The sequence below is a fragment of the Heptranchias perlo genome, chromosome 4 (genome assembly GCF_035084215.1).
Source record: "Heptranchias perlo isolate sHepPer1 chromosome 4, sHepPer1.hap1, whole genome shotgun sequence".
Taxonomy (NCBI): Eukaryota; Metazoa; Chordata; class Chondrichthyes; order Hexanchiformes; family Hexanchidae; genus Heptranchias; species Heptranchias perlo.
This window is the reverse complement of record NC_090328.1, coordinates 113,817,428-113,831,063: the sequence shown is the minus strand read 5'-3', so window position 1 is coordinate 113,831,063 and position 13,636 is coordinate 113,817,428. Positions and strand designations below refer to the sequence as shown.

The 13,636-nt window shown below is 42.6% G+C and overlaps 1 protein-coding gene across 4 annotated transcripts in view; it reads right to left on the bottom strand.

The window, feature by feature from the left end:
- Window positions 1-13,636, bottom strand: part of bnc2 (basonuclin zinc finger protein 2) — a 539,145-nt gene that overhangs the window by 14,324 nt on the left and 511,185 nt on the right. For 3 of the 4 annotated variants that reach the window (XM_067983466.1, XM_067983469.1, XM_067983470.1), the window contains one exon: window positions 1,422-1,448. The exons of the other annotated variant lie outside the window; for it this stretch is intronic. In XM_067983466.1, the coding sequence (XP_067839567.1) occupies window positions 1,422-1,448 (27 nt within the window). The remainder of the gene's footprint in view (window positions 1-1,421; window positions 1,449-13,636) is intronic. 4 annotated transcript variants of the gene reach the window in all.

Genomic DNA, 13,636 nt, shown 5'->3' with positions numbered 1-13,636 from the left:
GTGTCGGAGGGTCAGTACTGAGGGAGTCTTGCACTGTCGGAGGGGTTGTACCGAGGGAGCACTGCGCTGTCGGGGGGGCAATACTGAGGGAGCAGTGCACTGTCGGGAGGTGCTGTCTTTCGAAGGCGACGTTAAACCGAGGCCCTGTCTGCCCTCTTAGGTTGATGTTAAGGATCTCATGGCACTATTTGAAGAAGAGCAGGGGAGTTCTCCCCTGTCTCCTGGCCAATATTTATCCCTCAACCATCATCAATAAAATCTGTTGCTGTTTGTGGGATCTTGCTGTGTGCAAATTGGTTGCCGCGTTGCCTACGTGACAACAATGACTACACTTCGAAAGTACTTCATTGGCTGTAAAGTGGTTTGGGACGTCCTGAGGTGGTGAAAGGCGCTATATAAATGCAAGTTCTCTCTTTCAATGAGTATCTAAACGTAAATAACAGGAGACCGAGGTTAAGGTGTCCGTGTACAGGAGACGAGGATGTGAAAATATGAGAAATGGCAGCAACTGACTGTGAGATATGGTAATACAATAATATCAAAAAGAAAGAGGAATTAATAAACAAAAGCTGTTTTTAGAAAAATAAGTAATCACTGGGAGTTGACAATGAAAAGGTTGTGGTATATAACACAGCTCACCGACATCAGCTCTGACAGAACCGTGAGAACAAGGAAAATCATTCTAAAATGATGCTGCTGCTTCTCCTTCTGGGTGTGTTATGGTCAATATTAAAATTGCTGCAATAACAACCAATTTACGATTATTTAATTCAATGTTTTTGATATTTTTCTTTCTCCTTTTTACAGCAACTCATTTGTGATTCAGATCCAGGCTGCAAGCATGCTATTTGGTTGCTTTTTCGATTATGGGATTGACTTGAAACTGACACGCAGATAATCGGGGGAGGGGAAAGGATGGGAATGCTGACATTTAAAGAGAGATAAACTTAAATTCAGGTTATGCACAGCTCAAAGTTTCTCCGGACAGTAGATGATCATATCAGTATATGAATCAGAACTGGGATGGGAGGGACTCTGAAAATACGGGAATCTTCAATAAACTGTTGTTAATAATAGATTTCCCTTTAAATCAGTGGAATATCAACACTTAACACAGTCTCCAAACATTACTATGGTTTCTCATATCTATTGATACGAAGCTGCATTTTACTCATTGGATTAGCATTCTTAACGTGCTAATTATGTTAACATCAGGCAGTTACAGTTAGAAAATTACTGGGCAGCATTTGCATTCTATTAAGAGTTTATGACTGGCATTGAAGTAAAAGAGTATGTTTTATCTATGATTTTAACTCACTGTACCAATTTTACAAAGGTGTGTATTTGCAAGTATTTCAGACAGTTGTCTACAATTTCACAATAAGCTACTACTACTCGTAAGATTAGTAAATGGTTTATACCTGTGCGGTATTCTGTGTATGAGATGCCTGAGAAATGGGTTATATAAAAAAAAGAAAGAAAAATTAGTTACGCCTTCAGTCACATAACAAACCAGGAGACGAGTAAAGAAACAAACGAGTGCTTTCATAATCAGTAATGTTACACCTGATGAAGGGATACTGTTAACACGTCAATACACATTAGGAAACAAAATGGGTCCCCTCTCTCATAGTTTCAAAATCATCAAAGGCCAAACCAACTTTAAAAAGAGAAGCTGGGCCTTTGGCCTGTGAAATATGGTGAAGATCTGTAAAGTAATTCTTGAGTTAATTTATTTCCTTTATTTTGGCACACTTGGCTAAGACCTCGGCTAAAGGCCTCCTTCCCACACGGGAAGGGCGTCAGTATAAAACTCCATTTACACAGTCTCCTCTGACTTGCTGTGATAATTCCATCCTGCACTGAAGCACAGGGGAACATTCAAAATCGTCAACGATTATTTTTTCTTTTTCAAAGACAACAGTCTGAGCACGCTCCCTCCCCAAAAGAATACAGGAAGAAGGATCAACACGCATTCATAAAATCACCAAACATCTTTGCTTGATTTTCACTCAAAATGGACTCCCAACTGCGCAATGAACGGGGGAGGCAGTTGATGATGTAATTTAAACTAGTAGCCGATGATGGATCAAGCCAAAAATCAAAAGGGGTGAACAGGATCTGCAATTAAAAAAAAACATAGTTTTCTGACATTTATTTTAAAACATTGAAGCAATACATCAGGGTAAACTCTCTTTTCTTCCCGTCCCTCTGTGCCCCGAGCCTGGTCTAATGTACTGGTTGACAATTCTCAATGGTCCCTTGCTATTATTTATAAGTTGTTGTTCAAGATCTAATACCTTTATTGATTAATTTATCTGATTGTAATACCAACCAGTGAAAATAGACTGAAAACTCTTCCAGAAATAATTAAATAATAGAATGACTGCTAGAGTGACTTAAGATCTTAACGGCCTTCATGTTTGGGGACTGGATGGTGCAGTAGCTTTACACATTGTCCTTCTCCACTGAGATCTGGGTTTGAATTGAGTCCAGACTGAAAGATGAAAGTTTCATCGTTCCACCAGCTGGAAAGCTCTTCAATGAAATATCTTCAAAACACTTTCTTTAGAAAGTACAAGCAGTACTCACTGAGTACAGTCACCTCTCCCCCACTCCCCCAAAACACAGTACCAAAGTTTAGGATAGTTTCAACCCACAAGACCACATTATAAAACAACCCATAATTAAGCACAAATTATACTAAGTTGGCAATTTCATACAAAGAGACCACAAGGATATGGGAGGTAGAAATGTCACACTGGTTTAGTAGGGAGTGGCCTTCTGAGGTGGGGACAGAGTAGAGGGAGCTTTACTCTGTATCTGACCTGTGGATAATCCGGGAATGATTGATGCTAATTGTGGCTGCGAAAGGTGAAAGATTTTCCACTCTTTGTACATTTGCCATTTTGATAATCATAGGTTCATCAATTTCATTTTTTAAAAAAAGCTTAAATGATAATTGCAAACAAGCCAGGTCAATAATTGAAGCTTTTCAGGAGCAGGCTCACGATATTGTGTCACAGCACAGGCTGGGCTGGGAACCTCATATCCCTTATTTTTGTTAGCATGATCGAGAATGCTACATAACGATTAGAGAGGGACTCATGCATAAGTACTACTCACAATTGGATTTAAACATTAGGGGGGAAATATTGGATCGGGCCTATTACTGGGCAGGGCTAGCGCGATCTGCCATTACCCCACGCCCAATGGCCCCTGCGCAGGCAGGACGAGACTTTCGTGAGGCCTGAGGACTTACCTTCAAGCAGTGTTCCGAATCAGCATTGAACGAGGATTCAATGCAATTTGTACTTTCCACCAGCAGGGGAGCCCCAATCTCTTAAATGCAGGCTGTCTCTTAAAAATCCCTTAAAGGTAGCTGGTACCTGTTATTTGCTGAAAATAACAGTCTGCTCTCTGCATGGAGTCTGAACGAAGATCAGACATCGCTCATGCAAAACACAGATGCAGCTCCCGTCCCTATGTTTACAAGCTGATGAGTTATGTTAAAACATTGAATAAAGGTCTCGCACTACTAAATCCCACATCCTCCAATCCGCACAACAGATCTCACCAATCTGCCGATCTGAGTTTGTACCAGGCCTGCGAGAGTGCGTGCACCAAGGTTCTCTGCTGATGCATTAGAGGCCTTGGTGCAAGAGGTGGACAGAAGGAGGGACATCCTATATCTGCGGAGGTCTTCCAGACATATTTCCAAAAGGCAGTGGGAGGCAGCGGGGGACAAAGTCAATGCCAGAATCACAGCACCACAAACATGGATGCAGTGCAGGAAGAAGTTCAATGCTTTGACATGAGTGGTCAAGGTTATTGAGGTCAACTGTCAAGTGGTGTCTCCTACTAACTGCACCACTGGCCGCATCCACTGCTCCACACACTACACCCCCCATCACCCACATACCAACAAACTCTTTCCATCAGTACGCAACTATTCCAATCAGATGCTTCCTCTCATCCTTACACATTACAACTGTTGCAAGCCACCCACCCACAACTCACAGGCCACACACACACTGGCAGCTATTCAACCATGACAGGCTCATCACCCAGACACACATCCCACATTCTTGCAGGAGAAGGTGGTGCATATCAGGAGGCAGCAAGTGGCAGTGGCATTTAGCCCCTCGAGCCCGTTCCACCATAAAATGAGATCATGGTGGACCTGTGACCTAACTCCATAAACTCGCCTTAGCCCCATATCCCTGCATACCCTTGGTTAACAGAAATCTATCAATCTCAGATTTAGAATTCACAACTGAGCTAGCATCAACTGCTGTTTGCAGAAAAGCGTTCCAAACTTCTCCCACCCTTTGCGTGTAGAAGCATTTCCTAACTTCACTCCTGCATGTCCTGGCTCTAAATGTTAGGCTATGCCCCCTAGTCGTAGTATTGAGGTCTAGGAGACCTCCAAAAACAGTTACAAATGTCTTGTGAGCCAGAATCAGTAATCCAGCCACTAACCTGTAAATCCTGCATAGTCCCTTTCAATAGCACTGGTGGGGGGTCCTCCAGGCACTCTAAGACAAGTTCAGATGGTCAGGGTTAAGACTGTGTGTTGAGTTGAGTGTTAAGTCCCAAAATGGTGCCTATCACTTTAAATCAGCGTTGCACACTGACTGTATCCATTTTCTCCTTACTTTATATACTTCCAGTGTTCGGTATTTGCGCCTGCGCTAACTCCTATACCAAGATGGTGTCCGGCACATGTCACACTGGAAACGTGCATGCACAGCCAAGACACCATCTTGGATGTTGGGGAGGCCGTGTAGCGCCGAAACAACGGGCGCTACACGGCCCAATTTAGTGCCCAAGATGCTGTAGGTTGCTGGTGAAACCATTCCACAATAGACTGGGCTCCACCTACAGCAAAGAACCTCAAAACAAGATATATCATGGAGAAGCTTAAAATAAACTCATGAGCTAGGCTGTCAAATTCTGGTCCATCCAAAGTTCCAGTGTCAAATGTTTACACAACAATAACAACTGGCATTTATACAGCACCTTTGACATAGTAAAATGTCCCAAGGTGCTTCACAGGAGCGATTATCAAACAAAATTTGACACCGAGCCACATAAGGAAATATTAGGACAGGTGTCCAAAAGTTTGGTCAAAGAGGTAGGTTTTAAGGAGCGTCTTTAAAGAGGAAAGAGGTAGAGGGGTTTAGGGAGGGAATTCCAGAGCTTAGGGCCTCGACAGCTGAAGGCACGGCTGCCAATGATGGAGTGATGAAAAACACGGCCAGACTCTAAACAATTGTGTCCCACCAATCGGTGCAAATAGGGAGTACTGAGCCACTGGTAACGTGCGACTGTGAAACACAACAGACGGCAATTCATGTCAAATGAAAAAGACACATGATTAGAGATTTAATATTATCAAGCTTCTGTAGAATGATGGGGGCATTTCGCCTTTTAAAGACCCATATAGTTAAATGGAGCAGGTTCTATTTCCATTCTGTTTTTAACGTGTAACCATTCGAGGACCGAATATCTTTCCTGCTTCCAAAATATGTTTGTTTCTATGATACAACAACTACAATAAAACACTTCCCGGGCCTTCCTAATGCTAATTATCATCAAGCAGAATTAGCAGATGCAGGGAGCCAAAGAACATTTGTCAATCTAGAACATTCTCTAAATAAACAAAAACATGCTGTCAAGTTTTATTTAAAATGTTGGTTCACGATATTTTAATTTCGTAACATGAAATTCTATTACATTCAGACATAGCGTCACCATGTTAATGCAGTAAGAAATATTCTTGCTTACTTCTGTTGCTTAATCTGAGGATTCACAGTTTGGAGTTTTCAGCTGGTTCTGTATTTCCTAATGATTTTTACTGTCATGACAATCCTGACAATAATGTATGATCACTTCTTCCTAATCCTTGCAAAACAGTTTCCGATTGAATACACCAAGGAAACCATCTCACAGGAAGGGGATTAATATATATACAAGAATGGAAAGCAAGTTATAGCCATTTAAAGGGGCTGTGTCCTATGAATTTGCTGGCTCATAACTCAAATAAATCCCAAAAGTGATTTGTTCATCCAAGACCAGGGCACAATGAGTCAGACATTATTTTTCCAATACAAATGTTTCTGCAAAATGTCTAAGTTCTGCAACTTTGAACTGCTTCAAAGAAAAACATTTGTGTCATTAAGGACAAATGTACCCCTTTATGCAGGACAGTCCAAAAATGACAGAATTACTATGGTAATAGATTAATTGCATTGGCTCCTTCACGCAGAACATTGGACATTCTTGACTTCTTGTCCTCCTTTTCTATAACACACTGAAAATTCTCATCCTTATTTTCAAATCCCTCCATGGCCTCATCCCTCCCTATCACTGTAACCTCCTCCAGCTCTACAATCCCATGAGATCGCTTTGCTCCTCCAATTCTGGCCTCTTGTGCTTTCGCCACTCCCTTCACACCACCATTGGCGGCCGTGCCCTCAGCTGCCTCGGCCCTAAGCTCTGGAATTCTCTCCCTAAACCTCTCTACCTCTCTTTCTTCCTTAAGATGCTCTTTAAAACCTACCTCTTTGACCTGTCCTAATATCTCCTTACGTGGCTCGGTGTCAAATTTTGTTTGGTAATCGCCCCTATAAAGCGCCTTGGGACATTTTACTACGTTAAAGGCTCTATATAAATGCAAAGTTGTTGTTGAATATACAGATCAAGCAAAGGCCCATTAGGACTACTCCATGTATTATTATTCTACCATGGACCTCCCTCCCATGCTCATTGTTGAGCATGGGACTGCAGCGGTTCAAGAAGGCGGCTCACCACCACCTTCTCAAGGGCAACTAGGGATGGGCAATAAATGCCGGCCTTGCCAGCGACGCCCACATCCCATGAACGAATAAAAATAAAAAAATGCTTTTGTATAGAACCCAAAAACCTTATGAAGAGGGCGTACTGTGGTAAATAGAAACGGTGGGTGAAGCACGTGGTGGCACAACATATTAGAGCTACAATGCTCAACGCCATGGAGTGATGGGATGCAGGTTTGATTCTCCCCCCCTCCCCACCCTGCCACAACTTTCAGCTATTCTACTCTGGGAAGGTATGAATGGATGCCAGGCCTACTCACTGTGTGAAGGGGAAACCAATCAAAGGAAGAGATCTGCTGGGCCCTTTACATGCAACTCCCTGCGGCTAATTGAATAGTAGCATTGGCAGAACTGGAAGAGGTCACATACCTATCTTCCAAGCCAAGGGAGGTAGGTATGGCCCAGTGAGACAAAGGCGGTATGTTGCATTATTGTGTTCAATATATATGATAGTTGTGTAATTATTCAAAGGGAACAATCACTGTATATCATACTGAAGTTGCAGTTATACATTATATAGGGATTACAAAGCAATATATTACCCAGTAATTACACACTCACTGCATGTTATACCGAGCTTATTATTCACTATATATTAGAGATTACAGTCACAATAAGGAGTAATTACAGTCACTATATATTATATAGAGATTGCACAATCACTGTACATCATACAGATTACAGTCACTATATATTATATAGAGATTGCACAATCACTGTACATCATACAGATTACAGTCACTCTATATTATATAGAGATTGCACAATCACTGTACATTATACAGATTACAGTCACTATATGTCACACTATCTGTCACACAATAATGTATATTGTACAGACATTACATTTTTGCTATTATTATAGGTTACATTGATTCTAGGGGTTTTAATGCAATGACAAACTAGGTTACTTAATTATATTATTTATATATATATATATATATATATATATATATATACACTGTCCATGGGGTATTTTGTTCAATTCTAAATACACATTTGTGCTGGTAAAACAGAAATTACTGGAAACCACAATCCTTTTTTTTTCAGCAGTGGGAAAATATATGTTAGTATAAATTAAGGAGGAAAATAACAGTCAATTAAAGCTGCTCTAATGTGAAAAGAATCACTCACACTGGTCACGCACGCAGCTCCCTCTACACTCAAATTATTCACTTGAAGATAAGCTACTGCTAAACTCATGGGGTTAAACTAATTTACTGCACAGATACTGCATGTCTGTTATAATAACAGGTAGGATGTATTGGGGTCGACCATTTATCAGAATTAGACTTCTTTTCTCAATTCGCTGTGAATTACTCTGCCTACACCATACCCTTCACCATAGCCAGCCATCCCCACATGGCCTGTAATGTGGCAGCAAACAAAACTGACACTCTCTTCTTGTCAGAGATGGGGGAGTCTCTGGAGGAGCTCGGGAAAGTTTTTGCAGAGGAAGTGAGGTACTAATGCATCTACCTCTAGAATGTTAATCATCTTCACACTTCTCTACATTTGACAAGAAGAGACATTTGTTTACCAAGTTAATTATGTGTTAATGAATGTATGACAAACTGCAAAAAAGAATCAAAAAATCAGAATAATAGATGGCAAATTTTGAGACCGGATGAGAAATATTAGAAGGTGATTTTTTGTTTTTGTTTCTTCAGTCAATATTTGTATTGAGGGAGTAGCCTGCATTTTTCTGTATTTTTTTCTATATTAGTAAAGATGCAAATGTGTCTCTTCTTAAAGGACTTAAACCCCATCAAACTATGTTTATAGTAATGGTTAGGATAAGCAACCTGGTACATCATAACTGATATATTTTGGGCTCAGTCCCAACTTTATTTCATTTCAAGGATAAATGCAGTTTCCATAAGCTGACTTGCGTCTCCTATGCTCCGAAATTTAAAACCTTACATGCAATGGGAGCAGTTTACCGCAGGATTAAAAACTAATATTTTACCATGATATTTTCCATAGACATTGTATGGACTTCCATGATGCATTCCTACCCACTCTGAGAGGAGTACAGCACCATTCTATCAGACCATATAATTCAGGCTAAAACTAGTAGTCGAATTTATTTGCAAGATTTACAATTACATAGAAGCTAAAGGCATATAGTGAGTAATCAGCAATAAAATACCTGATTTATACAATACTTGAAACTGCCTTGAAAGTAACAAAATGTTCTACATTTTAGAATCCTTTTCAGGATCTTTTGACTGAGACTTTGATGGCACTTCTTCAATCCATGGAGTCCCATATCACCATAAACACACGGTTGAAGAAAAAGAACTGAAGATTCAAGGCAGCCAGCAAACCTTCCACTATTCCGAATGGGATGCAACACCTCATATCAAAGAAATCCTTTCCCACAAGGTAGGCAAGCATGTTACGAATCAACTTGACCATTCAGGTAGATCTTAGGCTTCCGGTCTTCTGTGGGTTGATTGCTTTTGACCTTGAGTCACATATTAATTAGCTTTGAGTCCTCAAACGGATAGATGATGTGTTACTGGAAGCATGCATGGATTAGCTCTCAAAAACATAAGGGAATTACAGGTGCAATTAACTATTAAGTACAGGCAATCAACAGCCCTGTGAGGAACCATGTGGGCCTCCCTTCGAAGCCCATTGGCTGTCTTTAGACCGATTTAAGTATTGTTGCACCTTTCCATTACTAATGCAAATAATCCTTTCCCAATGGCATTCATTAGAGATCCATTTTAAATTTACAATTTATTGGCCTATCCAAAATTTGATAGTAAAAAATTGTAACACAGAGACTGAGGGAACTGTTTCCATCACAGTGAAATCCTGGAATAAATCCTACAAATTTCCACATTTGCTGCATGTAATGTGATTTGCATCTTGTGTACCCCACTCTTCCATTATAAAAATCCTGACCAGTGAAAATGCCAGTTTCTGAGCAAATAGACTGAGCTCAAATCACTTACTCACTAAATTAGTTGCACCATTGCTGGTTAGAATAGAAGTATACGCAGGTTCTAATCTGGGCCTCAGCTCAGCTATTGCTGTATGCATTGCTCAATCCCCCTGCCTGTGATTCTGGCAGAGAGCATTGTATCAATGGACCAATCCACCGCTTCACATATCGAAGATTTACAAACTGTTTGTGGTCCTAGCGAGTTCCACATTCTAACCACTCTCTGAGTAAAGAAGTTTCTGCTGAATTCCTTATTGGATTTGTTAGTGACTATGGTATATTGATGATCTCTAGTTTTGGACTCTCCCACAAGTGGATACACCTGTCTCTTTAACAAGGGGATTTTTGCAATGGACCCTACAGACCAATGTAAGCTTTTCATGTTTCTCTACCTCCCACCTCCAATGCCCCATAAATCCAAATCCCAAAGGTAACAGAGTGTTGATACAATACTGTAAAAAACATTCCAGGTTAAAGGACTCACTGTTCGCAGAAAATGTTGCCAGAAATTGTTGGGTACAAACAGCAGTGGGTTTTAAATATCAGTGGTGCTGGCAAAGGATAACAGCCTATCACATCCTTTAGTGTAAAAAGAACAAAAACACAGGGCTAGATTTTGACTTTATGCAATAGTATAAAAGGGGTGAGAGCAAATCGACACACTGCTTTCCATCTCTCCCCATTTTTATTTCCATTGACTTCAATGGGCATGGATGTAAAACGGACAGTCTCACTATCACCTGTTTACACCATCGCACAAAGTCCAGATATATCCCATAATGTTTCACTGGTGCATTCTGTGCTGAACCTCACAGTTCTTATTCCAGGAAGTTGTGATGATGATGCCACTTTAAAAGATCCTGGTGGCTCAATTAACAGGTGCACTGCCCAGTGTGGAACTGAACCAACAGACCAGGAGAATCCAAGGTTTCACCCTCAGTCCGAAAATGAAAATTACCTCAAAAAGAGCGAAGACTGAGGTGTGACCTGATAGAGGTCTTTAAGATTATGAAAGGGTTTGATAAGGTAGATGTAGAGAAAATTTTATTTTTTATTCGTTCATGGGATGTGGACGTTGCTGGAAAGGCCAGCATTTATTGCCCATCCCTAATTGCTCTTGAGAAGGTGGTGGTGAGCCGCCTTCTTGAGCCGCTACAGTCCGTGTGGTGAAGATTCTCCCACAGTGCTGTTAGGAAGGGAGTTCCAGGATTTTGACCCAGTGACGATGAAGGAACGGCGATATATTTCCAAGTCAGGATGGTGTGTGACTTGGAGGGGAACATGCAGGTGGTGTTATTCCCATGGGCCTGCTGCCCTTGTCCTTCAAGGTGGTAGAGGTCGTGGGTTTGGGAAGTGCTGTCGAAGAAGCCTTGGTGAGTTGCTGCAGTGCATCATGTGGATGGTACACACTGCAGCCTCTGTGCACCGGTGGTGGAGGGAGTGAATGTTTAGGGTGGTGGATGGGGTGCCAATCAAGTGGGCTGCTTTGTCCTGGATGGTGTCGAGCTTCTTGAGTGTTGTTGGAGCTGCACTCATCCAGGCAAGTGGAGAGTATTCCTTCACACTCCTGACTTGTGCCTTGTAGATGGTGAAAAGGCTTTGAGGAGTCAGGAGGTGAGTTACTCGCAGCAGAATACTCAGCCTCTGACCTGCTCTTGTAGCCACAGTATTTACATGGCTGGTCCAGTCAACTTTCTGGTCAATGGTGACCCCCAGGATGTTGATGGTGGGGGATTCGGCGATGGTAATGCGGTTGAATGTCAAGGGGAGGTGGTTAGACTCTCTCTTGTTGGAGATGGTCATTGCCTGGCACTTGTCTGGCGCGAATGTTACTTGCCACTTATCAGCCCAAGCCTGGATGTTGTCCAGGTCTTGCTGCATGCGGGTATGGACTGTTTCATTATCTGAGGGGTTGCGTGTGGAACTGAACACTGTGCAAACATCAGCGAACATCCCCATTTCTGACCTTATGATGGAGGGAAGGTCATTGATGAAGCAGTTGAAGATGGTTGGGCCGAGGACACTGCCCTGAGCAACTCCTGCAGCAATGTCCTGGGGCTGAGATGATTGGCCTCCAACAACCACTACCATCTTCCTTTGTGCTAGGATGACTACAGCCACTGGAGAGTTTTCCACCTGATTCCCAATGACTTCAATTTTATTAGGGCTCCTTGGTGCCACACTCAGTCAAATGCAGCCTTGATGTCAAGGGCAGTCACTCTCACCTCACCTCTGGAATTCAGCTCTTTTGTCCATGTTTGGACCAAGGCTGTAATGAGGTCTGGAGCCGAGTGGTCCTGGCGGAATCCAAACTGAGCATCGGTGAGCAGGTTATTGGTGATGCCAGTGTTGTAGCTGTACTGGAAAAGTTTGGCTAGAGGCGCAGCTAGTTCTGGAGCACAAGTCTTCAGCACTACAGCCGGGATGTTGTCGAGGCCCATAGCCTTTGCTGTATCCAGTGCACTCAGCCATCTCTTGATATCACGTGGAGTGAATTGAATTGGCTGAAGATGATGGCGATATCGGGAGGAGGCCGAGATGGATCATCCACTCGGCACTTCTGGCTGAAGATGGTTGCAAACGCTTCAGCCTTGTCTTTTGCACTCACGTGCTGAACTCTGCCATCAATGAGGATGGGGATGTTTACAGAGCCTCTTCCTCCCGTTAGTTCTTTAATTGTTCACCACCATTCATGACTGGATGTGGCAGGACTGCAGAGCTTTGATCTGATCCGTTGGTTGTGGAATCACTTAACTCTGTCCATAGCATGTTGCTTCCGCTGTTTAGCATGCATGTAGTCCTGTGATGTGGCTTCACCGGGTTGGCATCTCATTTTTAGGTACGCCTGGTGCTGCTCTTGGCATGCTCTTCTACACTCCTCATTGAACCAGGGTTGATCCCCTGGCTTGCTGGTAATGGTAGAGTGAGGAATATGCCAGACCATGAGGTTACAGATTGTGCTGGAATACAAATCTGCTGCTGTTGATGGCCCACAGCGCCTCATGGAGGCCCAGTTTTGAGCTGCTAGATCTGTTCTGAATCTATCCCATTTAGCACGGTGATAGTGCCACACAATACGTTGGATGGTATCCTCAGTGTGAAGACGGGACTTTGTCTCCGCGAGGACTGTGCGGTGGTCACTCCTACCAATACTGTCATGGACAGATGCATCTGCGACAGGTAGATTGGTGAGGACGAGGTGAAGTAGGTTTTTCCCTCATGTTGGTTCGCTCACCACCTGCCGCAGGCCCAGTCTAGCAGCTATGTCCTTCAGGACTCGGCCAGCTCGGTCAGTAGTGGTGCTACCGAGCCACTCTTGGTGATGGACATTGAAGTCCCCCACCCAGAGTACATTCTGTGCTCTTGCTACTCTCAGTGCTTCCTCCAAGTGGTACTCAACATGGAGGAGGACTGATTCATCAGCTGAGGGAGGGCAAATGAGGGAGGGAAACACAAATGTTTCCACTTGTGGGGGGAGACCAAAACTAGGGGCCATAAATATAAGATAATCGCTAATAATTCCAATAGGGAGTTCAGGTGAAACTTCTTTACCCAGAGAGTGCTGAGAATGTGGAACTTGCTACCACAAGGAGTAGTTGAGGCGAATAGTACAGATGCATTTAAGGGGAAGCTGGACAAACACAAGGGAGAAAGGAATATGCTGATTGGGTCAGATCAAGTAGGCAGGGAGGATTCTTGTGTGGAACATAAACACCGTATGGACAAGTTGGGCCGAATGGCCTGTTTCTGTGCTGTACATTCTGTGTAATTTCGGTACAATACACAAACAGGAGAATAAGGAGACCAAATGATTGGACTT